We start from the raw sequence: 26,481 nt of genomic DNA, 5'->3' as shown, positions 1-26,481 counted from the left end.
GCATTGCAAAGGCAGTTATGCTGCAAACGATGGTTCAATTAGTGCTATCACACCAAGTCAAGTGACAGGACATTTGAGAGCATTGAGGGCCAACAATATGGGGCATGAAGCAGTCACAGTAGCAACACAGTTCTAAGAAAAATGAGCAGAAGATCCGAATTTTTATTTTTCCTTGGAGTTAGATGTTGACGGGAACTTGAGATCATTATTTTGGGCAGATTCGAGGGCGAGAGATTCATATCGAATCTTCAGCGACGTGATTGTAATTGACGTTACATACAAGATAAATCGGTATAGAATGCCATTTGCCCCATTTACAAGAGTTAACCACCATAGACAATCTACACTTTTTGGTTGTGCCCTCTTAGCAGATGAGATGGAAGAGACATTCACATGGTTGTTTAAGGAGTGGTTAAAATGCATGTTCGACAAAGCTCCAGGATGTATTATAACTGACATGGACGGTGCGATGCGAAATGCAATTAAGCATGTTTTTCCAAATACTCGGCATCGCTTTTGCAAGTGGCATATTGATAGGCATCTAGTTGAGCACGTTCCCGCCAGACGAGATGAAAATAGCGAGTTTTCTAAAGATTACAATCGTTGGTATTATAAAAGAAGTAGGAGCCATAGTGAGAAGGAATTGAAAAAGTTGGCGGAGAAATATAATATTAATGAAAGACATTGGTTAGGTAAAATGTGGGAGTTACGAGAGCATTGGGTTCCTGCTTATTTTAGAGATGTATTCACAGCTGGCATGACATCTAGTTCTCGTAGCGAAAGCATTAACGCTTTCTTTGATGGATTTGTTAATCAGAGTACGACTTTACAGGAATTTGTGGTGCAATATGACAATGCTCTTGTCGATCGGCGGAAGAAGGAAGCTGAAGAAGATTCTAGGTCTAAAGCATCACATGATGTATGTCTTTCGAAGAGCACATTGGAAGAAGATGCTGCGAAGCGTTACACGAGGGCAATGTTCGAGAAGTTCGAATTAGAGTTTAAGGGAAGCATCGATTGTTGGGAAAATTTGGTGTGTGACGATGGATACGTGACAGAATACATGGTAGGCTTGGGTAATGAGCCGGAGTGGAAGTGGTACAAGGTTGTCTACGATATATCCGACGGTATAAATGTTTCATGTGAGTGTGCTATGTTCGAAACCGACGGGATTTTATGCAAACACATCATTTGCATAACGGAGAAGAATGGTTTAGCAGCTATTCCAGAGAAATATATGTTAAATAGATGGACGATTGGGGCTAGATATAAAGTGAATCATTTGGAATCTACAAGCACAGGAGATAGTAACAAACTTACTGCATTTGAGAAATGGTGCATCACATCAAGGCTCCAAAGAGTGCTAGAAGAACATCAGAGATGTAGGACTATTTTTAAGAAGATGACTGAAGACCTTGATTTATGGGTGGCGGAATGTGACGAACCAAACAAAGACAAGGAAACTATTGTGGAAACAAGTGGCAGCCAAGTGCAATCTAATTTTTTGGTGGAAGGTAACGAGATATTTATTCGTGACCCAAATGTCGCGAAGACGAAGGGTCGTTCGAAAACCGCAACAAGGTTTAAGTCTCCAATAGAGGTCTCTCAATCCCAACCGAAGCAACGGACGTGTAAAAACTGTGGAGGAAGGGGTCATTATACGACAACGTGTAAAAATATGCCCAATGAGCTATTTATTGAACCAACCGAAGCAGTGGACCTGGTAAGGATCAATGAGCTTTATTACATGCATCTTTATGACATATTAGTTTATTGAATTAATGATTTGTACTTATTTGTTTTTTCTTTGATTGTCGTAGAGATCTTAATTGCGATGTTTCATTTTGAAGACACCAGAGGCTGCTCCAGTTGATGTTTTTCTAGTTCGTTCCAGTTTGTGATTGTTTTATCAGGGAGTAATCCCATTTTTGTGATACATTGAAGGCATCAGGGAATAATCTCATATTTGTGATGCATTGAAGTTATCACGGAATTTTGAATCGTTTTTGTGATACATTGAGAAATTAGAAGCTCGTTTGCTGCTTGAATCCATTGAGAAATTGGTTGACTAAGATTGTTGGTGTATTGGAACATGCAGGGGAGGGAAGGAGAATCAGCAGCAGTTGATTTTTCTTTGAAAAGGGAAGGAGCATCAGCAGCAGCCAATACATATCTATACCGATGGACCACCAAAGTTTTCCCATTATATATAGATTTGAGTGAATTGTGATTAGGAAATATCTAGAGATGTGATAATTGTGCAAAAGCAAATGTCTCCAATTTCACTAAATTTCGACTTGAACTAATTCAATATAATGGAGCAGAACTCAACCTACACAATGCAAAAAAAAAAAAGGATCAATGAACAAGAGGCCGAAACAGATTATTGGAATGGATCAATGAACAAGAGGCCCTGTTAGTTTTGGATTCTGAGTACCCATAGTGAGTTCGAAACAGATTATTGGAATCAAAATTTTTGTTTTTATTGAAGTCACTGTCATCTCTCTTCTACCCATTTTAACCGGAATCGCATATAGTTTTTAGTCCAATAAATTGTTTTGGGTTCACAATCAGTTCTAAAAAACCAAGACAAACAGGGCCTAAATAAAAATCTAGTTGTGCAAATAAACATCCAGTTTCGTGTCATAGTCTCTTACTGTTTCTGTGAATTTGATGTTGCTGTTTGTGCTGAATCTTGTATTCATTTTTATCTTGGTTCTACTTATAGTGACATTTTGTTTTGTGAGGCAGACTGATATTTTCTTCCGGATCCGTGAAATACTTGCAAGAGGTTGCAGACACCCCTCTCTGACCAAATATGCCGCCCAACTTTGTTTATGTTTGTCAATTTTTGTAGGCTTTCACTAACAAATGAAGAAAGCACAAGAACATTAATGATTTTTGTGTTTTTATTAGAGCTGTAATGAGATGTGAAGAAAAAACAAATGGATGTTTTTTATTTCAGTTGTATTGAGATGTGAAGAAAGCACAGGATTCAGCTGATATTTCACTTGAACATTAATGAGATGTTTTTTTACTACAATGTTACTTTGTATAAAAAAGGATGAAGGATTTGGAGGTTAGAGTTGAAGGTTTGGAAGTTTGATTATAGTGCATTTTTAGGTTTGTAAGCTGGATTAGCTTGCATTTTACTACAATGTTACTTTACAGTGCTGTGTAAGCTGAAATTTACCAAGAAAAAGGGGGAAAAATGGTGCCTTTAGTTTCAAGTGGCATATGGATCCATGTCTCCTCCAGACACCACCACACTATCTCCACCCTCTCTTTTTAAACAACTCAAAAAAGGGCTTGTATGTACTAAACAGATTTCAAATAGTTTAAAAATGCAATTGCCAACACCAAAACTGTGGCCTTCATGGCTTGTCTCCACCTAAGGAACCATGAACCATTGACCCCCAAATAAACAAATTCAAAAGATGATAGGGCCTGAAAAATTATATGAACCTGATTTTCCATGTCTGGCTCTAATCTCTTGGGAGTAAAGAAAGAGATAGCAATAAAGTTTGTTGGCAGAGGGATCACACCTCACATATCACAAGATCACCTTATAAAAAGGAAAACCATGTAGACACCCCATTTTGACCGGACCCAAGTTCGTTGTGTTTGTGCGAAGCCCTATCCAATCAATGAGTTAGGATCCCAAATTCTACCCTACGATAGGTTAGGGTCTCACCAAGATCCCCATAAAATTTTGTTGAAATCCGAGCTTGTTTGCTTAGTAAACAGGTCAAGAGAGTGAGCGCAATGCAGACCAAAAGGGGGGTGAAACATCTGAAAAGGGGGTTGTCCGCGGGAAAAAGGAGGTAAATATACCATTTGTATATAAAAGGGGTTGAAATAGCCTGTTTTGTCGCGGCTGGTTTGTGCGCTTATCAATTTTGTGCGCCCATCAGTATGGTAGTGTCAATATCAGTGGCTTTCATTTTAAATATAAAAAATCAAAAAAATCAAAAAAAAAATCTCATTCTCGCAGATTGCAGAGTGGGAGAGAGCTGAGAGAAAACCCAAAGTTCCCAAATCATAACCCTTTTTTTTTTTTGTTCTTTTTCTCCGATCGGATCTTTCCTTCTCCGGCCATGTTCCAGAATTTCTCATCTCCTTCAAACCCTAGAAACCTTGTTCTTCTCCCTCGGTAAAATCCGATCATCTTCCCCCCAAAGTTCCGATCATACTCCGGTGGATTCTCATGAGGAATTCCAGAAAGAGAGAGAAATCTCAGATCTGAGAATATAAAAAGAAAAGAGAGAGAGAGAGAGAGAGAGAGAAAGATCATATTCTTCGATGAAATTCCGATGGAATTCCGGCCGGATTCCATCTCTAGCAAGCTCAGATCTGAGATCTCTTTCTCTAATTCCATTTCTTCCCTCTCTAAATCATAGATCTGCACATTTTTATTATTATTATCAGATTTACTCCTAGTTTTCTTTGCTTTCAAACAGATCTGTCCTATTCTAATCTAGAGCTAGCCTTAATTCCATCAGATCTGTAATTTTTCATCTATAGAAACCCTAAATTGTTTACCTCTTCATTTTCCTCAAGATCTGGTCTCATAGTTAACCGATCTTGCACATTTTCTTCGTTTTCACCTCATAAAACCTTAGATCCGTATCTCTAAATTCTTTGGATCAAATTCATCTTTGAGAAACCTTAGTTTTGAGCTTAGTAATGTCTGATTTGCTGTCATGCTCCGATCTGAGCTTGTGGTAGAAAGATTTGTAGCTTAAATCTCTTTGATTAGATTATTTTCTTCAAAGTGGAAGAAGCAGACATAAGATAAGAACAAATTTGTTCTTTGAGCTCTACTTTCGATTGGAATCTTGCAAGGAAAAAAAGGTTTGATCATCACAAATTTACGGAATCAAGGCATTGTAGTGGATTTCTTCAAACAAGGTAAGATCTAGCTGACCTCTTTTCTTTTCAATTAGAATTGTGTAATTTGTCCTGTTAATTCTGTTTTGTCTAGCATCTATTTGTGATTTTAACGAAAATTTATGATAATATCTCTTACATTGGGTAAATTCCTTTATGAAATTTTCGTTTGGTTGCATATCTGTAATTTTAATTTATTTGGTAATATGTCTGTGATAATAAGTTGTTGAGAATTTCTTATTCTATCAGATCTGTTGGTTGTTGGTTCAATAAATTGAGTTTTCATGTTGTTCCCCATGTAGTCTCGGTTTCTAAGCATTTATTTCTCAGAAGAAAATTCATGTACAGCTAGGTTTATGGGTACAATATCTCTCGAGCATGGGAATACATGATATCTATTCTTGTACGAAGTTATAGTCATATGTGAATGTGTATGTGCAGGTACATATATGCCTGAAAATATTTGTGAATGTTCGAGTTTGTGTTTTAAATGGTGATTGAGTATATATATATGTATGTGTGTGATCAGGTGCAGTGGGTATTTGAATTCTGTTCTTCGAAGATATGCATAGCTTGGAAATCATTTTGTCTGATTGGAGAATTTTCCAAGTCCATTCATGTTTCTAGGGGGGAAGTAGCAGGTCTGTGTATGGGGATGGAGTTTATATTTTTTCCATTTTTCCAAAATATACTGAGCATAGGCTTGTTTTTGTGTGTTCACATTAATATCTAGTTCAGGCCTGTTCTAGTTCAGATGTGTGCATAATTTGTCTTGTTGAATTTTATTGGGCATATGGTTAATTACAGGTTGAATATTTTATGTTATTTTGGAATTTTTCTGATTTTTTTAAGCAAAGATTTGAATGAATGTAATAGAGAGTAATATTGTGACGTTTGATCATGATAAAAGGAGTATATGATATCCTTTCATATATGTAGATGTTGTGATAGTAATGAAAATACTGTGGAATTTGCCCATCCAAAAATGTTTTAAAAGTCACCAAAGTTTTGACAGAAAATGATTTCTGTTATGTTGTTACATGGATTGCTTATGAGGAATGGCATGGAATTTCAACATGGCTCAAAACTGATGCTATTCTTATTTTGGTTTTGGATATTTCTTTGAGCAGTTTGTAGCGTGTTTGAATGGTACGAATTTATTAAGCTAGGGGTAGTTGTGTGGGTAAGTGATACTCACAATCCAGCCCCTGTTTTATGCGCATTTTTAAGCCCATGTTCAGCTCATTTTTAGCACATTTCATCTTTGTTTTTAAGCACAGTTCAGCCCCTATGTTAGCACATAAGAGCCCCCATTCTATTGTGTAAGCATAGTGATGCCCATGGCAGCCACCACTTCACTTTAATTTTAGTTCAGCCCTATACATTTGATATTGGTAACCCTTAACTCTTTTGTCAACGGCAACCTTAACCCTGTATCTTTCTTAGTGGCATGTCTTGTGAACTTTTATCATAATTTGCTCATTCTGTATTTTCAAAGATTTAGCATAAGGAAATGCCTTATTGTTTTAATATAATGTTTGCCTTAAGCCGAAATAAGTAGTTCAGCTAAGTTCATTACCTTTATGGTGGGAATGTGATGTTCTTAAATTATGAGCTATGTTTAGATTGACCATTCTTCCTTTAAGTGGTAAAAGTTAAATGAATAATATTTTACTTGATAGCTGGCAAGTTATGGATTTATTATATTACTTGATAGGTTGTACTTAAGTTCCTTTAGATAACTTTTAGTCATTTATCCCTATTGTAGCAAGGCCATGATGGCGCTAGCCGGAGCCTCCCTCTTTAGAGACAAGTTATGTCTCGTTAGAAGAGCCCATTTTAGGGGACTTGCTTAGTCTGAGTAGCACTCCCCTCTTTTAACTAGTAGACTTACTTAGTCTTTTAGATACCCTTATTCATTAATCCCTCCGTTTAGGAGACTATTGTGGCCTCATTAGTGAGTTGTGCTAGGAGACACACTCTGTCTCATGGAGGTAGTTCTCTTTTGGATACAAGCCGCATTTTGGACCTACCCTTAGGGAAGTCGCTTTAGTTTGGTAGGGAGTTTTCTCGTAGGAGGCATGCCTTGCCTCATTTATAGAACCCCTATTTGGAGACAGGCTTTGTCTCATTAGGGAGTTTCCCCTTTTAGGAGGCTTACGCAGTCTCAAGTTAGAGTACCCTTCTTTTAGTGCGAGTCTTTGACTCGTCTGTCTTTTAGTGGTATTAGGGAGTCTTCAACTCATTCTTTAGTTTTTTTTTAGAGTAAGGAGTTTCTCTTTAGTTTTGTTATCGTTTCTTCTTCTTTAGAGATTAGCACAGTCTCATTAGAGCTTTTCTTATTTGTGATCTTAGATCATTCCCTCGTCTTTGGCGTTAGTTTACCTGGTATAGGGGTTTCCCCTGTTAGCCCTAGGGTTTGGCCCTAGGGTTTTGCTTTGTATTTTTCCTTAAGTCTTTGACCAAAAGGGTGAAAATTCTTTAAACTTCAAAAGCATTTGAAAAGTTTTAAAATCCAAAAACATTGAATATTTTAAAACTCAAAAACATTAGCAATTTAAAACATCAAAAACATTTGAAAAACATTAAAACCATTAAATCATTTGGAGTGTTTGCTTTTAGTGGTAGTAGGAGAGTTCGTTTCGAACTACGTTGGCTTGATCCTCTTCCACGAGGTACGTAGTGCAGCTTGGGATTTATATCCCAAGTCCAGCCAAACTTTTGTAAATAACATTTTAAATCTTTTCGAATAAGCAACCTTTAAAACCTTGTTTTCAAAAGATCTTCCTCTAGAGTTAGGAGTTTCTCCTAGATAGAGAGTTTAGAGTTAGGAGTTTCTTTTGATAGGTTGTTTGTTTGTTTGTTGTGTGCTTGTTTTAGAGTTAGGGGTCTGTCCTAGAGTTATAGGAGTGCCTCCGTCCGGTCAGTCGGCGATCCACATCGCCGAGTAATGACTAGAGTAGGATACGCTAGTCCACTCTTTGTTTTCCTTAGGAAACGCAGCCTAGTTACATATAGGTTGTAGGAACCACCTGCATTAGCTTAGGGCTAATCTGCATTTAGTTAGGGCATATAGGGTGTCCTAAAATCCACAATTCACTGGAATTTAAATAATCGTACAAGAAACTTTAATAACTGGTCCGGTCTTTTAGATCGAGTCTAGGATAGAGGTCTAGGTGTCTTAGGCATCATAGCTTAGAATAGGCGCGGAGAACTACGTTGCTCTGATTCTTGCGGAGGCTGGGATACGTAGGCTTCTTTGGATGAACATCAGACCATCCGAGGACTCCGGCTTAGTCATTAGTCTTAGGATTTGTTATGATTATGTGTTTTGCTATGTTTTCTTACTTTCTTGTACTGATACTATACCTTTAGTTGTAGCTTGCATGTGTATGTCCATTAGAACTTAGACACCCATTAGGCATGTCACTCGTAACTTAGCTTTGCTCCGGTGACACATCTTTCACTTTATTTTGTGTATGCTTATTACTTTATCCTCAGGAAATGTATGCTTAGGTAGACGACTCCTGAGGATTGTTCCTATTTCATATGATTTTCGCCCGAAACTCTTCGAAGTTAATAATAAATGGCATAAGAGACCAAGTGCTTGCACTCGAACGAATTGGGGGTGCTCTTCAGACCTTCTCCATTCGTAATCAGGCACGAACCCATATATATTTCTGGTTATCCATTGCACAGAGGATTTATTTTTGGGGTTCCATGGCCTATCCATGGATGGCGACTCTGAGTTATTTCAGGTACGTCTCGGTTTGAGGATCTATCCTTGAATCAGGAGGTATCTCATTTTATATCGCCACTCGTGCTATGCTATGAGGGTGGCAACAGTTTTGAGAGTTCCTTGGTAGAGCTCTCCTTTCGTGTGGATGATCCTAGAGACGGATGTAGGGACTCGTTCCCTCTCCATCTCCGGATCGGGGTCCACAGACCAACATTGTCAACACATGCTTGATCACAGAGACTACCATGCTAGCTCACACCACCTCAGATGCAAGCAGCCACACTGAACAAATTCAAGACTAAGGAAATCTTCCATTCTTCCTATCAGAGCAAACAATGGGACCAATGACAAGACAAGGGAAGTGTGCCATATCATGTTAGGAAGGTCCCAACTCCCAACACTCACCCAATGAGATGGGCAAAGGACTAAACTTTGCCCATAATACCAAAACAGCAGAAACTAATCTTTAGAAACTCATACATGAGCAAAATTGGTCAATATATGAGAGTCAGTGATGGAACCAACAAGTTATTTGATTAAATTGGCCAAGTCTAACAAGTCTTTGTCTTCACAAACTAGGCATCAAAGATTTTATTAATGTATTGCCGTGACTTGTTGAGAAATACTTATGGGCAGCCTTTGGATTCTATCACCATTTTTCATGCATGAAATCTCTGTATATCTGCTTTCAGAAAATAAGAAGAAAATGAAAATATGAGGACTCCCCATAAAAGTTCTGTCTAAGAACAATGAAAGGGCTTCTTCACCTTTTCCTTGAAACTGCTGTCGAAATTCCAGTACATATCTATACCTGATGGACCACCAAAGTTTTCCCATTATATATAGATTTGAGTGAATTGTGATTAGGAAATATCTAGAGATGTGATAATTGTGCAAAAGCAAATGTCTCCAATTTCACAAAATTTCAACTTGAACTAGTTCAATATAATGGGGCAGAACTCAACCTACACAATGCAAATATATATATATATATATATATATATATATATATATATATATATATATATATGAGTTAAGTGAAGCTACACATACGTGTAGCTAACTTAGCTACACCAACGGCTTAAAATACAGTGGTGTGGCACCCCGATCCGAGATACAATGGTGAGGGAACTGGTCCCCACACCATCCTCTGGATCTTCCACGTGAATGAGAGCTCTGCCAAGGAACTCTCGAAACGGATGCCACCCTCATAGCATAGCACGAGTGGCGATATAAAAAGAAAGAGATATGTCTTGATCCGGAGACAAGGCTCGAAACCAAGACATACCTGAAATAAACTCAGAGTCGCCATCCATGGATATGCCATGGATCCCTAAAATCAAATCCTCTGTGCAATGGATAACCAGAAATATATATGGGTTCGTGCGTGATTACGAATGGAGAAGGTCTGAAGAGCACCCCCAATTCGTCCGAGTGCAAGCACTTGGTCCCTTATGCCATTTTCATTAACTCCAAAGAAGCTTGGGTAAAAATCATGTGAAATGGGAACAATCCTCAAGAGTCTTCTACCTAAGCATGCATTTTTTGAGAATACAAATAATAAACACACATAACATAAAATGAAAGATGTGTCACCTAAGCATAGCTAGGTTATGAGTGACATACCTAATGGGTGTCTAAGTTCTGATGTGCAAACACATGCAAGCTATAGGTAAAGGTATAGGATCAGTACAATAAAGTAAGAAAACACATCAAATCCTACAATAACAGCACAACAAATCCTAAGACTCTGAACGATTAGCCCGAGTCCTTGGATGGTCTGATGTTCATCCAAAGAAGCCTACGTATCCCCGCCTCCACGAGATTCAAGGCAACGTAGTTCTTCGCGCCTATTCTAAGCTATGATGCCTAAGACACCTAGCCCTCTATCTTAGACTCGATCTAAAAGGCCGGACCAGTTATTAAAGTTTCTTGTACGATTATTTAAATTCCAGTGAATTGTGGATTTTAGGACACCCTATATGCCCTAACTAAATGCAGGTTAGCCCTAGGCTAATGCAAGTGGTTCCTACAACCTATGTGTAACTAGGCTGTGTTTCCTAAGGAAAACAAAGGGTAGACTAACGCATCCTACTCTAGTCATCACTCGGCGATATGGATCGCCGACTGACCGGACGGAGGCGCTCCTATAACTCTAGGACAGACCCCTAACTCTAAAACAAGCACACAACAAATAAACAAACAAACAATCTATCAAAAGAAAAACCTAACTCTAAAACTCTCTATCTAGGAGAAACTCCTAACTCTAGAGGAAGATTTTTTGAAAATGAGGTTTTAAAAGTTTGCTTATTCAAAAAAAAATTTAATATGTTATTTACAAAAGTTTGGCTGGACTTGGGATAAACATCCCAAGCTGTACTACGTACCTCGTGGAAGAGGATCAAGCCAACGTAGTTCGAAACGAACTCTCATAATTAAAACCTAACAATCCAAAAGATTTAAGGTTTTTAATATTTTTGACATTTTTAAAGTTTTCAATGTTTTTTGACATTTTTAAAATTTTCAAATGTTTTTGGATTTTAAAATATTCCAATGCTTTTGGATTCTTAAATGTTTTCACCCTTCAAGGGTTCAAGGGGACACGCAAGCATAACCACAAACTAGGGCAAAGCCCTAAATCAAAAGGGGAAATCCCGAACAAACAACAAGCGTCTCAAAGAGACGAACCACAACACGTAAAGAAGTGTCCCAAGAACAGAGAAAACGAATCTAAGATCTCAAACAAGCAAAGCCCTAATAAGACTGAGTTAGTCTCTAATCAAAGTAGAATAATGACAACTCTAAAGGAGAAACTCATAACTAATAACACTAAAGATGGGTGCAAATGAGTCAGGGACTCTTTAATAACACCACGAAAAGATGAATGAGTCAAAGACTCTCTTTTGGTAGGACAAATAGCTAGGGGGCATTCTTTCATGAGTCAAATATCCCATACAGCCCATCTTATTGAATATACATTTTTAAAATTCCTTGACTTTCTCTGTTATAAGATTATCTGACAATATTAAATTGAATAAAGCTTAAAAGTTTGAGTAATTCCCATAGTAGATAACCCCATTGTTTCCTTTATTCTTGTGAATGATACTAGTGTTATTATAGTTTGATCATTACCCAAGCTGACTAAGGTTTTACCCTTCTTTTAATCTTTTTGTGAGCATTGTTATGTCATTTAATCGTTCATTGGAAAGCTAAATAACAAGCTTAGTAGATTATTCTTTAAGGGCAATGAAGGCGCTAGCCCAAGCCCATCATTAGGGGACTTACTTAGTCTGAGTAGCACTCCCCTCTGTCATAAGACTTGCCTAGTCTTTCTTAGATACCTTAAACCATAGAGTCTTCCCTCATTGTAAGGGCGATGAAGGCGCTAGCCTAAGCCCATCATTAGGGGACCCGTTTAGTCCAAGTAGTGTTCCCCCCCTTCTATTTAGTAGACTTCTCTAGTCTTTTAGAAACCATTAGATGGTAGTTTTTCTTCCTCATTTAGGAGACCATGTGGTCTTATTAGCGAGTTTCTTTATAGGAGACACGCTTTGTCTCGTTAGGTAGCTCTCCTCTGGGAGCAAGCCTCGTTGCTTAGAGCCCGCCTTTGTATATAGGAGGCATGCCTTGCCTCATTTACAGAGTTCTTGTCTCATATAGAGAGTTTCCCCTTTAGGAGGCTTACCTAGCCTCATGTCAGAGTGGCCTCTTCTTTTAGAGCGAGTCTTTGACTTGGTAATGTTATTAGAGAGTCTCTGACTCATTTGTACTCCCTCCCTAGTGTTATTAGGTAGGAGTTTTTTCCATTAGAGACTAACTCAGTCATATAGAGCCTTCCCTGCTTGGGATCTTAGATTGTTTTCTCTGTTCTTGGGGCACTATCTTTCTTGTTGTGGTTTGTCTCTTTGAGACGCTGGTTGCTTATTCGGGGTTTCCGCTTTAGCTATAGGGCTTTGCCCTAGTTGTGGTTGTACTTGCGTGTTCCCTTTAAAATTGAAAACATTTAAAGGTTCAGAGCATTGGAAAAGCTTTAAAATCCAAAAACATTTGAAATATCTTAAAATTCAAAAACATATGAAAACTTTAAAAAATATCAAAAGCTTTTTAAATCATTTGGAGTGTTAAGCTTTTTAGTGGTGATTAGGAGAGTTCGTTTCCGAACTACGTCGGCTTGATCCCTTCCCACAGGGTACGTAGTGCAGCTTGGGATCCGCATCCCAAGTCCAGCTAAACATTTAAAAATAAACATTTTAAACCTTTAAAAAATACAAAAATTCTTGAAATCATTTTCAAAAAGATCTTCCCCTAGAGTTAGGAGTCAGTCCTAGATATTTGGGGTGTTTTAGAGTTAGGAGTCTGTCTTGTTTGTTTTGATATGGTGTGTCCTGTCGTGTGGGTGTCCCTAGAGATTCTGACAACCGAAGGTGAAGGCCCCAACCGATTCCTTGCCCAAAATTAAACGTAATCTTGAGCCAATAATCGGTTGGGTCCCCTTCATCGGTTGTCAGAATCTGAAACGAACACAGCCTTAGTCCTGACTGATGATTTTTGAAAATAATTTTCAGGGGTTGGCATTGTGTTACGTGCTTATATGGGTCCCTCTTGGCTGGATTAAATTAGTTTAGATTTTAGCCGTTTGGTAGGATTATCTATCTATGGATTAGGATTATCTTTCTATTGGTTAGATTAGAATTATTAGTCATAGTCTTTTATTTCATTCATCTGTGGAGTCTTAATTGCTTAGGATTCTATATTGGATTAGGCTTGTCCTAGTTTATGGTATGAATGATTTATGTAAGATGTATTTAATATAATAAATGAAGAAGAAAACGGCAAGCAGAAATTTATTCCGAGAAAGTGTGTATTTGCGCACTAAGGAGGATCGGCGCTTCCCACAAAGCAGGTCAAGAGGTTGATCTTCCCTCTAAGAAGATCAAATCCGCTATGAATCGATTCAGGTTCGTAACACATTGTCACTGTTCAAACTGGGCACTTCTCTTTACTTTAGTCGGGCACACGGGATGCAACCTGTTTGATTTACAGGACTTTTTGAAGGAAACATTTAAAAAGGAAAAAATATTTATAAATTTTCCTACTTTTTCACAGACAAAAGATAAGTGAACCAACTCTATTCAATTTTTACTTAAGGTCTGAGCTTAAAATAAATTTTAACGCCCATTTTAAGTGAAAAAAAGGATATTTTTTACTGCTATTTTACATAAAAAGAAGTGTAGCTTTGAGGGGGAGCTTCAATTTGTGGTAATATCCATTTAAATTAACCATAATCATACCTTTTCCCTCTAAATCATTGAAAGAAAATTTTTCCCAATTTTTTAATTCCAACAGAAATGTTTTTCTTGCATTCCAAACAGGGCCTAAACGATGAAGAAGAAAAACAGATCCATGAAGGTCCAAAGGTTAACAAATGATAGAATCTGAATGATAACTAAGTCATATATAAAATTATATTAAAAAAATAAAATTCATATTGAATTCAGATTCTATCATTCAGATTTTTTTAATATAATTTTATATGACTTAGTTATCATTCAGATTCTATCATTTCTTAACCTTTGGACCTTCATGGATCTGTTTTTCTTCTTCATCGTTTAGGCCCTGTTTGGAATGCAAGAAAAACATTTATGTTGGAATTAACAAATTGGGAAAATTTTTCTTTCAATGATTTAGAGGGAAAAGGTATGATTATGGTTAATTTAAATAGATGTTATCAAAACACATCATAAGGGTATTTGCAAGTGCTTTCAATGATCCTCTAAAATATTCACTAACTATATTCAAGAATTCATTTGCATTTTCGAGTCTTAAAAACATCTCGAATTGCATAAAAAATGGAGGTCTACCATTACTACTAGAGTGATACTGTAGACACCCCATTTTGACCGGACCCAAGTTCGCTATGCTTGGGCGAAATCCCGTTCAATCATTTCCGCCATGTTTCGCACTTTTCCGTTAAGTGTTGAGAGAGATTATTCCCAAGAATCCGAACAAGAGAGAATTTGGATCCGATTGATGGGCCCGTCTTGAGCATTTGTTTAGATTTGAATCAAACAGGGTGGCCCGCACATTGTTTTAGTGAAAAATGAGTTTTGAACCTACTTCGATCCAACACCTAAAGATGATCATCAAGAGAACGGTCAAGATCTCAGAGAAGTCGTTTTAACAACCAATTTTGTTTCGATCATCAGGTTGAGTTACTCGGATCAGCCCATTGAAATGATTTAGGAGGACACAACCTACTTAGGTAGGGGACCCATCAATTGGATGGTCTGGATCGTCATAGAGGAATGATTTAAGGGAGCACAACCAATTTACATTGCGACCCACCATTTGAACGGTCAAGATCATCAATTGTCGCCCATCAAATGGACGGTTCGGATCATCAAATGGGAGTGATTTAAAAATGGGGTAACATATTCACATTTTGATCTATTGGATGGTTTGGATCAGCCCATAGGATTGATTAGTGGAGCACAAATTAAATCACATCGCAGCCCACTATTTGAACGGTCAAGATCATCAATTGTCGCCCATCAAATGGACGGTTCGGATCATCAAATAGGAGTGATTTAAAAATGGGGTAACATATTCACATTTTGATCTATTGGATGGCTTGGATCAGCCCATAGGATTGATTAGCGGAGCACAAATTAAATCACATTGTCGCCCATCAAATGAACGGTTCCGATCATACTTTGGAGTGGGGCATATGATTTTATGCACAATTGGGAATTTGGTCACATATGGGACCCATTTGGGTTATCTTTTACCTACTCAAAAGAACTTTAAAAAACATGCATGGGGTCACACACATGTCAAAATTCAATGTCCACAATGGTGGCCACCTACCATGGAATATGTCCACAATGGTGGCCACCTACCATGGAATAAGTCCACAATGGTGGCCACCACCCTCCCATTCCTTTGCTATAAATGGTTCAATGAGGGTGAGTAAGAGGAAAGGAGAACTCATTTCTCTTCTATCATGTGTTCTAACAAAGTTGCTATGAGGGGTTGAAAAGAAAAAAAAAGAAAAGAAACAAGAAAAGAAGAAAAAGAAACAAAAAAGAAGCAAAAAGAGAAAGAAAGCGGAAGCGATCGCACGGAGGCGGAATTTTCGAGTTTTTCGGCTCTCGGATTCGGCGAGGATTTCGATCACAGGTAGGTACACCGTTCTCGGAATTTTTTTTAGAATTATTTGGTATATTTTCGGATTTTTGCATGATTTTTAACAAAGAAAACTAAACGATATACTAAACAGATTCCAAAAATAATGAAATTTCGTGGGAAAATAATATGATAATGATACATTCTACCATGAATTTGTGAGAATTTTTGGATTTTGTTTGGTATATTATTTTACGCATTCTTTGAAAATTATCAGATTTTGGGAGAATTGTTACTGACGTCAAATCACAGATAAAATTCTCCAAAGTTTTACAGTAGTCTTAAATTCTATACTTCTTGCTTCTGTAAAATTTTCAAGTGATTTGGATCTTGTTTCATATGAGCTGTAGTGTTAATTCATAATCTGGTTTGAAATTTGAAAAATCCGAAACTGATAGTAAATAGTTTTCTAAATTCATGGAAATCTCACAGCATGCTATTTTCACTTATCTCTTACTACTGTAGAAATTTCATGGAATTTAGATATCTATTTCTAGTAGTTTATGTGTTATTTTTGCAATCTGGTTAATTAATTTTTAAATCCATATTAAATATGAGTTTAATGTAAAAATCTGTAAAAATCTTCCAGTAAATTACATCTCATCATATCTTGTTGGTGGAGAAGTTTCAACTCATTTCGAGTTCGTTTGCAACAGCTTCACTTGTAAAATCACTCATATGGTTAAAAATTGGTAAAATCCATTAAAAAAATAAAAATTAAGTGAAAATCATCTTAAAATCTCTAAAGCACCTTCATCTTTGTGTGTGTTTGGGAGACCCGCCCGGTCTCATTCTCTCGTTAGTCCTCTTTGTGCGCCGTTTGGTTTTGGAAGAACGCCCTACTCGGCTTGGCTTCATACCCCTACCCTTATGGGTATTGGGTTGCACATTTGTTGCACCCTAGGGCTAGGTAGCTGTCCGGCCCGGCTGGGTGTTTTACCTCTGCCAAATGTGTAAATTCGTGTTTCCTTTTCTTTTAGAGAGTCTTTGACTCATCTATCCTTTAGTTGGTGTTATTGGAGTCTTTGACTCATGTTTCCATTTCTTTTAGAGAGTCTTTGACTCATTCGTTCTTTTGTTGTATTACTAGGAAGTCTTTGACTCATTGGTTCTTCTGTTGGCGTTATTTGGGAGTCTTTGACTCATTCCTCCTCTAAGTTGTAGTATTAGAGAGTCTCTGACTCATTTGTTCCCCTCTTTAGTGTTGTTAGTTCGGAGTTTCTCCTTTAGAGTTGTTGATTACTTCACTTTGATTAGAGACTAACTCAGTCTTATTAAAGCTTTGCTTGCTTCGGATCTTGGATCGTTTTCTCTCTTCTTGGGACGCTATCTTTCTTGTTGTGGTTCGTCTCTTTGAGGCGTTAGTTGCTTGTTTGGGGTTTCCCCTTTTGCTTTAGGGCTTTGCCCTAGTTTATGGTTATGCTTGTTTGTTCTCTGTAAGAGTGAATTCATCTAAAGGTCCTGAGCATTGGAAAAACTTTAAAATCCAAAAACATTGGAAATTTAAAACTCAAAAACATTTGAAAACTTTAAAAATATAAAAAACATTTGAAAATATAAAAAAAAAACTTAAAAAAATCTAAAGTGTTGAGTGTTTCTTTTAGAAGCGTATTAGGCGAGTTCGATTTTCGAACTACGTTGGCTTGATCCTCTTCCGAGGTACGTAGTGCAGCTTGGGATTTACATCCCAAGTCCAGCCAAACTTTTTTTGTAAATAAACGTTTTAAACCTTCTTCAAAAACCTTTAAAATATTGTTTTCAAAAGACCTTCCTCTAGAGTTAGGAGTTTCTCCTCGATAGAGAATTTTAGAGTTAGGGTTTTTCTTTTGATAGGTTGTTTGATTGATTGTTTGCTGTGTGCTTGTTTTAGAGTTAGAGGTCTGTCCTAGAGTTATAGGAGCGCCTCCGTCCGGTCAGTTGGCGATCCACATCGCCGAGTGATGACTAGAGTAGGATACGCTAGTCCACCCTTGGTTTTCCTTAGGAAATACAGCCTAGTCACACATAGGTTGTAAGAACCACCTGCATCAGCGTAGGGCTAATCTGCATTTAGTTAGGGCATATAGGGTGTCCTAAAATTCACAATTCACTGGAATTTAAATAATCGTACAATAAACTTTAATAATTGGTCCGGTCTTTTAGATCGAGTTTAGGATAGAGGGCTAGGTGTCTTAGGCATCATAACTTAGAATAGGCGCGAAGAACTACGTTGCCTTGATTCTCGTGGAGGCGGGGATACGTAGGCTTCTTTGGATGAATACCAGACCATCTGAGGACTCGGGCTAATCACTTTTAAAACTGTTGAAACAATCAAATCACTTAGGATTTTCCATGAAATTAGAATTTTAGGAGAACTTTCACTTAGATTGAATCCAAACCAATTAAGAAATCAAGATACACATTTAGGATTCACATTGAAATTAGATCATATGATGCATGTCACATAGATAGCACATTAACAGAGAGTTGAATGAGCCATTAAAAATGAATTTAAAAGAGTTAACTTTTGGAATTGAAGACCGATTATCGGGCAGGAATGGTGCATGTGGTGGATAAATCCCCATACCTTCCATTCTTGTAACCAGGTAGCGAGTCTAGATTTCTGGTTAATTATGGGTCCTAGATCCCACATCTAGGTGGCGACTCTGTCAGTCTCTTTTGTGTGGAATTCGGATTGCCTTAGTGATCCCAAGTTCACATAAAAGACGAATTAAAATTAATAATAAAAGGCACACGCCAATCGCGTGGGTACGAGAGACCAAGAGAAGAGAGCGTGGCGGCGCGCCCCACGCCCCTCTCGCGGGATCGGGTCCCACAGACTGGCGACTCTGCTGGGGACAACTTAACTTCATTACAATTCCAAAGGATAACTCATTTGAATCTATTTCAACCGGCTCATGAAAACTCTATCTCTTTTATGCTTGTTAGATTACTTTGTATGCTTTATTTTCTCATCACATTTACTCAAACTTAATCTAACAAAACCTGAAGGCATCATAGATTGCGCGAACTTATTGCACACACTTACATCACTTTCATCTAAACCCTGCATCTCACATGCACACACGTCCTATTTTAGGAACCCGGAGTGTTATCTAGCATGGTTGACTGGGATTTCATCACCTGGTGCCTCTGTGCTAGAGAAGCATTCCACCCTTAGCCTAGTACCTTTATGGTACGTAAACGGATCTCTTGTTCACGTACTGATACACCGGACACTGGTACAGTATATCGAACATAGATTCGCGCTAAGGGAACTCTTGGCCTTACCCCTAGATTAACCCACACATGCATGTAGTATACGAACACATGTGCATCACGTGTGTGAGCCTAGTTTAGGATATCTTACCCAATTGTGTGTGTGAGCCTAGTTTAGGATATCCTACCCATTTGTGTCTAGATTAGGCCGTAGTCCATCTTTCAATGGCTACGATCGGTCCTAGGTACACAAACAAAGTCATGAGTCGAGATCCTCTCTCCACTCCGCTAGATTAGGGTTAGGATTGATGCCTTCAGGTAACACTGATAAAATGTGCGAAGATTAAAAAAAACTTTTCCTTTGGGGTTAGGATGTAAATCCCATTCATTTCCAAAGATCTCATAGGATTAGTCATTCATGATCCATCCGTTGAAAGCAATCTTATGCTATCTCATCTCATCTTGATCTAATCATATTGATCTACAGTTGTTGATATCCATCATTCAGATTTTAGATCTGGCCCTGGACTCTACTTTTGTCATTCTTATGGCCATGGTCTATTATCTGAGCCATTGATTTTTCATTGATCAATGTTTACCTATCATATATCTTTTACCTTTGGATCATATCGAAATCATTGATGGAAAAGTTTGATCTTACCTGTATTCTTTGAGTGCATGATCGTTGCTGAGATCGAAACTTATTCTGATTAGGGATGTTTATCGTTCCTGACTCTTTCATTCCCAAAAGAAGAACGGTTATACCCAAAGAACATCTTAAGGAATAGATTGAGGATTCTTTCCAAATTAACATACCCGTTGATGTATTTCAAGATTACTCTTTTCTCTATTTGTTTAGAATTTTTATCCCATGACTATTGAGATAGTGTGATTGCTTCTAAGTCAAAAGTCTGTGTTCAACAAAAAGCCCATCTTCCAAAAGACTGACCATTTCTGAATTCATTCGATACATCAGTCTATTGCTTTACCCACATTGTCAGCATAAGCCTTTTGTTGCCCCATTTAACCTAGACCTTGTGGAGTTGCCTTTTCTGGGATTCCTACTCTGGGATTGAACTTTATAGTTATCATTATCATGGGGAAAGGTGTATCATCTATAAACTTTCAGTGTCAGTTCACTACCTTTGAAGAAGTGTCCTGTGTCTTTAGATTTATCTTTCATTGAGTGTACATCAACTTTCTTCTCTCTAAGTTGAAAAAGTTCAGTTATGTAGATGTTAAAAAAGAAGAAGAGAGAAGTGTCATATCTGCCAGTCTTTCTTATATAGAGTCAGTGTTCTGTTTTCTATCAGAACTGATAAAGAGCCCATTGAGGTGTGTCAAAAATCATCAATGTACTTACAGTCTTCAATTCAATAAAATGGTTGATTTCGTATCTTTGATACTCTATGATTCACTCTTAGATCTAATGTTTAAACAACTAAAGACCCCCTTTTCGGATGAGAATGCAGACGAAATTCACCTCGAGATCTGAAAGATGGTCGAACGAGAGGAAGAGCGTCGAGCATAGCCACTTAAAGAAGAAATCGAAGCCATTGATAGTGGTATCGAAATCCGAAATTCGGGAGAAATGGATTGGAAAAACTTTATCTCCTAAGGAGCGCAAAGAATTGATAAACCTGTTTAGAGGGGTTTGAGGTAGTCTTGCTTGATCCTATAAGGATAAACCAGGGGAATGCCCTGTCGTTGAGCAAAGCAAGACTTCATCTGCTTTAGACATCCAGTTGAAGAGTAAAATTTTAAAGAGATAAGCATCAGACATCCTGTGGAGCTGATGAAATACTGAGAGAAGATTTTCGGACAAGGAGTTGTGGAATCTTGAGCATAAATCCAAGATCTTTGAGATGAGAGTGGAGCACAGTGGTTGAAGTTTTGCCAGAAAACCGCCAGACTCCTCGATAAAAAAAAAATTCTAAGTCTTTGAACCTCAGCATTCAAGAGCTTGTACATCATATACATCAGGAGGCCATCATTGGACATTTGAGCCTTAATAGCCAAAATCCTAAAATCCTTTTGAGAACCCTTTGGGCCAACAATTTAAAGCCAATGTTTCTTTTCAAACACATTATAAATCCGGGGCATTTATGCACCCGAACTACGTCGGACCTGATCCCCATTTCTTCAGGGGTACGTAGGCAACTTGATTAATTCAGGTTCGGTCAAACCTTGGGATAAAATCCCTTTTCAAAATTTTGAAGCTAAATGCTAAACCATTCTTTGAAAAATCCTTAAGCGAACTATGCGGACCTGATCCTCCATTTTTGGGGTACGTAGGTAGTCTGGCTAGACCAGATTCGGTCCAAATCCTTAGAACCTTAGGTATTCAACCCTTTTGAACCCGAGCCCACCTAGAAAGTCCTTCTGGTGAAACAAGTAAAGGTTCGAGGCGAATGAAAAGAAAAACAGAAAGAAAAGAATGAGAGTCTGAAGATCCGCTAGGTTGAAAACCCGAAAGGGCGGCCTAGAGAAAGGTGAAAGTCGTTTTTTCTTGCTAAGTCAGCAAGCAAAATGATTGACTTATCAGAAAGTAAGGGTAGTGGTATGCTGGATTGAAAACTTGAAGAGACAATCTAGTCAGAGGCAAATACTTCCCATGAAAAGTTGAGTTGAATAGAAGCAGAAGGAGTTCCTCAGTTACGTAGAATTCCCAAGTTTGAGTACAAGCAAAAATTGAGATAAGTAGTCTTTTAGACTGAAAGCTTGGAAAGCAAAAGTTGAGATAAGTGGTCTTTTAGACTGAAAACTTGGAAGACATTAATTTTGACTTCTTCCGAAAAGACAAATCAAGGAGACCGAGAAGCAACTTTATAGGGCAGGATCCTGGAATCCGAATAGTGTCAGCAAGGCTTACTTTGACACCTTTTTAAACTAGGGGCATTAAAACCGAGCAATCCGAAGGGGTATAACCATGACGGATGTCCTGATGGAGGAAACTAGAGCCTTTTGGCATGGTTTTTGAGACTACTCTAAGAGTGGCTGACCTTACCATTTAAAAAATGATACATTTGATTTAAGAGTGAATCAAAATTTAGTCAAGTCCCTTGAATATTGTAAGTCTTCTTTGAAAGAGTCCTCAGGAGTCTGTTCCTTGTTTATCATTGTTTTCTTTTAGAATCCAAAGTGTTTGGCACTGAAAAGAATGGGTGTACACCTTCCGAAATGTAAAGAAAAAAAATCTAGAGTAGATCCTGGTTTAAGAATCAAGGAAAACAAGAAACATTTGGTCCAAACCTGCCTGAAACATCAAAGCCTCAAGCACTGAGCAAAATGAAGAACTCTTACGTTCAGCCTTTGTGAAGGTGGTCTTACCATTATACCAAAGAATTCTGCTTTCTTAAAACCTTGTCATGGAAGCACATCATACTAGGGGCATCTTTTATGACTTGCGTCATAAAAGATATTACACAATGATAACTGGGATATCTATTCTTAGCAAATAGAAACCAGAGAAGCTTGAACATACTCTTTGAGTTGAATTCCTTGATCAAGTTGTTTCTTTTGGAGTCAAAGTTTCATAAACTTCAACTCCCAGCGGGGTATATAATCTACTCCTGCATCCTTCAAACCTCATTAGAATGCTTTTCATCTGTTAAAGAGAGTCAGCACCTAAAAATCTCATCAATCTACTTGAGTTTTGCTTTCAGCAAAGATCATGCACTCCCATTTATTCTCGGCAGGAGATCGCTATGCTATCAATGAACTCGATATAAGATCGATAAATATTTTTGTGTTGATTTGAGACTCTTTGAGTAGTTAAGGCCCTTTGAGTGTTACAGACTCTTCGGGTAGTTGAGACTCTCTGAGTATAAATGTTTTGATTTGTTTTGAGACTCTTTGAGTAGTTGAGACCCTTTGAGTGTTACAGACTCTTCGGGTAGTTGAGACTCTTTGAGTATAAATGTTTTGTGTTGATTTGAGACTCTTTGAGTAGTTGAGACCCTTTGAGTGTTACAGACTCTTCGGGTAGTTGAGACTCTTTGAGTATAAATGTTTTGTGTTGATTTGAGACTCGTTGAGTAGTTGAGACCCTTTGAGTGTTACAGACTCTTCGGGTAGTTGAGACTCTTTGAGTATAAATGTTTTGTGTTGATTTGAGACTCTTTGAGTAGTTGAGACCCTTTGAGTGTTACAGACTCTTCGGGTAGTTGAGACTCTTTGAGTATAAATGTTTTGTGTTGATTTGAGACTCTTTGAGTAGTTGAGACCCTTCGAGTGTTACAGACTCTTCGGGTAGTTGAGACTCTTTGAGTATAAATGTTTTGTGTTGATTTGAGACTCTTTGAGTAGTTGAGACCCTTTGAGTGTTACAGACTCTTCGGGTAGTTGAGACTCCTTGAGTATAAATGTTTTGTGTTGGTTTGAGACTCTTTGAGTAGTTGGGACCCTTTGAGTGTTACAGACTCTTCGGGTAGTTGAGACTCTTTGAGTATAAATAGTTTTTGATGTATTTGAGACTCCTTGAGTAGTTGAGACCCTTTGAGTGTTACAGACTCTTCGGGTAGTTGAGACTCTTTGAGTATAAATAGTTTTTGATGTATTTGAGACTCTTTGAGTAGTTGAGACCCTTTGAGTGTTACAGACTCTTCGGGTAGTTGAGGCTCTTTGAGTATAAATAGATTTTGGTGTATTTGAAACTCTTTGAGTAGTTGAGACCCTTTGAGTGTTACAGACTCTTCGGGTAGTTGAGGCTCTTTGAGTATAAATGTTTCTCTATGTGGTTGAGACTCTTTCGAGTATAAAGATTTTTGCATGTGTTTGAGACTCTTTGAGTAGTTGAGACCCTTTGAATGTTACAGACTCTTCGGGTAGTTGAGGCTCTTTGAGTATAAATATTTTTTGTGTTGATTTGAGACTCTTTGAGTAGTTGAGACCCTTTGAGTGTTACAGACTCTTCGGGTAGTTGAGACTCTTTGAGTATAAATGTTTCGCCATGATTTGAGACTCTTTGAGTAGTTGAGACCCTTCGAGTGTTACAGACTCTTCGGGTAGTTGAGACTTTTTGAGTATAAATGATCTTTGTTGATTTGAGACTCTTTGAGTAGTTGAGATCCTTTGAGTGTTAGTTGAGACTCTTTGAGTATAAATGTTTTTGTGATGTATTTGAGACTCTTTGAGTAGTTGAGATCCTTTGAGTGTTATAGACTCTTCGGGTAGTTGAGACTTTTTGAGTATAAATGATCTTTGTTGATTTAAGACTCTTTGAGTAGTTGAGATCCTTTGAGTATTACAGACTCTTCGGGTAGTTGAGACCTTTTTTTTAGTATAAATGTTTTGCGTTAATTTGAGACTCTTTGAGTAGTTAAGGCCCTTTGAGTGTTACAGACTCTTCGGGTAGTTGAGACTTTTTGAGTATAAATGTTTTGCGTTAATTTGAGACTCTTTGAGTAGTTAAGCCCCTTTGAGTGTTACAGACTCTTCGGGTAGTTGAGGCTCTTTGAGTATAAAGATTTCTATGAAGCTCTCTGAGTGTTTGATTTGAGACTCTATGAGTGTTACATACTCTTTGAGTAATTTGATTTGATATTCTTTGAAGGGTTGATTTACGTCTGCATCGATAGTGGTCTGCTTTCTTTGAGGTAATTTCATTGGGTTCGTTTTCTTAAAAGCTTTATTTTAACAAAGTATGTTTGTGTTTGCTTTAATAGAGTCTTTGCGTATTGATTTAAATAGTTGAGTTGTGAGTATTAGAGAGAGGCCATCTCATTGAGATGTCGTGATTGCCGAGTTAAGGGTCGGTGAGAGGTCATCTCCCTTTTGCTTCTAGTCTTTCAGTCTCGTAGTGCTATTTTGTTGTTTTACCCTGATGAACATCATTTTAAAAACAAAACAAAAAAAACTTGTTTTACTTTGTTTTCGGGCCGGCCAAAATGTGTCGTCTGTTCAGCTTTGCCATTCGTGTGTTACACACGCTTTGCCAAAGAGGGGCATCTGTAGACACCCCATTTTGACCGGACCCAAGTTCGCTATGCTTGGGCGAAATCCCGTTCAATCATTTCCGCCATGTTTCGCACTTTTCCGTTAAGTGTTGAGAGAGATTATTCCCAAGAATCCGAACAAGAGAGAATTTGGATCCGATTGATGGGCCCGTCTTGAGCATTTGTTTAGATTTGAATCAAACAGGGTGGCCCGCACATTGTTTTAGTGAAAAATGAGTTTTGAACCTACTTCGATCCAACACCTAAAGATGATCATCAAGAGAACGGTCAAGATCTCAGAGAAGTCGTTTTAACAACCAATTTTGTTTCGATCATCAGGTTGAGTTACTCGGATCAGCCCATTGAAATGATTTAGGAGGACACAACCTACTTAGGTAGGGGACCCATCAATTGGATGGTCTGGATCGTCATAGAGGAATGATTTAAGGGAGCACAACCAATTTACATTGCGACCCACCATTTGAACGGTCAAGATCATCAATTGTCGCCCATCAAATGGACGGTTCGGATCATCAAATGGGAGTGATTTAAAAATGGGGTAACATATTCACATTTTGATCTATTGGATGGTTTGGATCAGCCCATAGGATTGATTAGTGGAGCACAAATTAAATCACATCGCAGCCCACTATTTGAACGGTCAAGATCATCAATTGTCGCCCATCAAATGGACGGTTCGGATCATCAAATAGGAGTGATTTAAAAATGGGGTAACATATTCACATTTTGATCTATTGGATGGCTTGGATCAGCCCATAGGATTGATTAGCGGAGCACAAATTAAATCACATTGTCGCCCATCAAATGAACGGTTCCGATCATACTTTGGAGTGGGGCATATGATTTTATGCACAATTGGGAATTTGGTCACATATGGGACCCATTTGGGTTATCTTTTACCTACTCAAAAGAACTTTAAAAAACATGCATGGGGTCACACACATGTCAAAATTCAATGTCCACAATGGTGGCCACCTACCATGGAATATGTCCACAATGGTGGCCACCTACCATGGAATAAGTCCACAATGGTGGCCACCACCCTCCCATTCCTTTGCTATAAATGGTTCAATGAGGGTGAGTAAGAGGAAAGGAGAACTCATTTCTCTTCTATCATGTGTTCTAACAAAGTTGCTATGAGGGGTTGAAAAGAAAAAAAAAGAAAAGAAACAAGAAAAGAAGAAAAAGAAACAAAAAAGAAGCAAAAAGAGAAAGAAAGCGGAAGCGATCGCACGGAGGCGGAATTTTCGAGTTTTTCGGCTCTCGGATTCGGCGAGGATTTCGATCACAGGTAGGTACACCGTTCTCGGAATTTTTTTTAGAATTATTTGGTATATTTTCGGATTTTTGCATGATTTTTAACAAAGAAAACTAAACGATATACTAAACAGATTCCAAAAATAATGAAATTTCGTGGGAAAATAATATGATAATGATACATTCTACCATGAATTTGTGAGAATTTTTGGATTTTGTTTGGTATATTATTTTACGCATTCTTTGAAAATTATC

General features: G+C 37.9%; 1 protein-coding gene across 1 annotated transcript; it reads left to right on the top strand.

Annotated features, from left to right (window-relative positions):
* Positions 1–376: 376 nt before the first annotated feature.
* LOC143849451 (protein FAR1-RELATED SEQUENCE 5-like) lies at positions 377–1,777 on the top strand. The gene has a single exon (XM_077358458.1). It carries the CDS (start codon positions 377–379, stop codon positions 1,775–1,777), a length of 1,401 nt encoding a protein of 466 aa, XP_077214573.1.
* The last annotated feature ends 24,704 nt before the right edge of the window (positions 1,778–26,481 follow it).

Source organism: Tasmannia lanceolata, unplaced genomic scaffold, assembly GCF_043159265.1.
Source record: "Tasmannia lanceolata isolate RefF3 unplaced genomic scaffold, GAP_Taslan_0.1 ptg000018l, whole genome shotgun sequence".
Taxonomy (NCBI): domain Eukaryota; kingdom Viridiplantae; phylum Streptophyta; class Magnoliopsida; order Canellales; family Winteraceae; genus Tasmannia; species Tasmannia lanceolata.
The sequence above is the reverse complement of the archived record's forward strand: the minus strand, read 5'-3'. Positions and strand labels throughout refer to the sequence as shown.

What these genes read in the sequence shown, in the direction of transcription:
- LOC143849451 (XM_077358458.1), top strand. Translation starts at nt 377, where the DNA reads ATGGAAGAGACATTCACATGGTTGTTTAAGGAGTGGTTAAAATGCATG.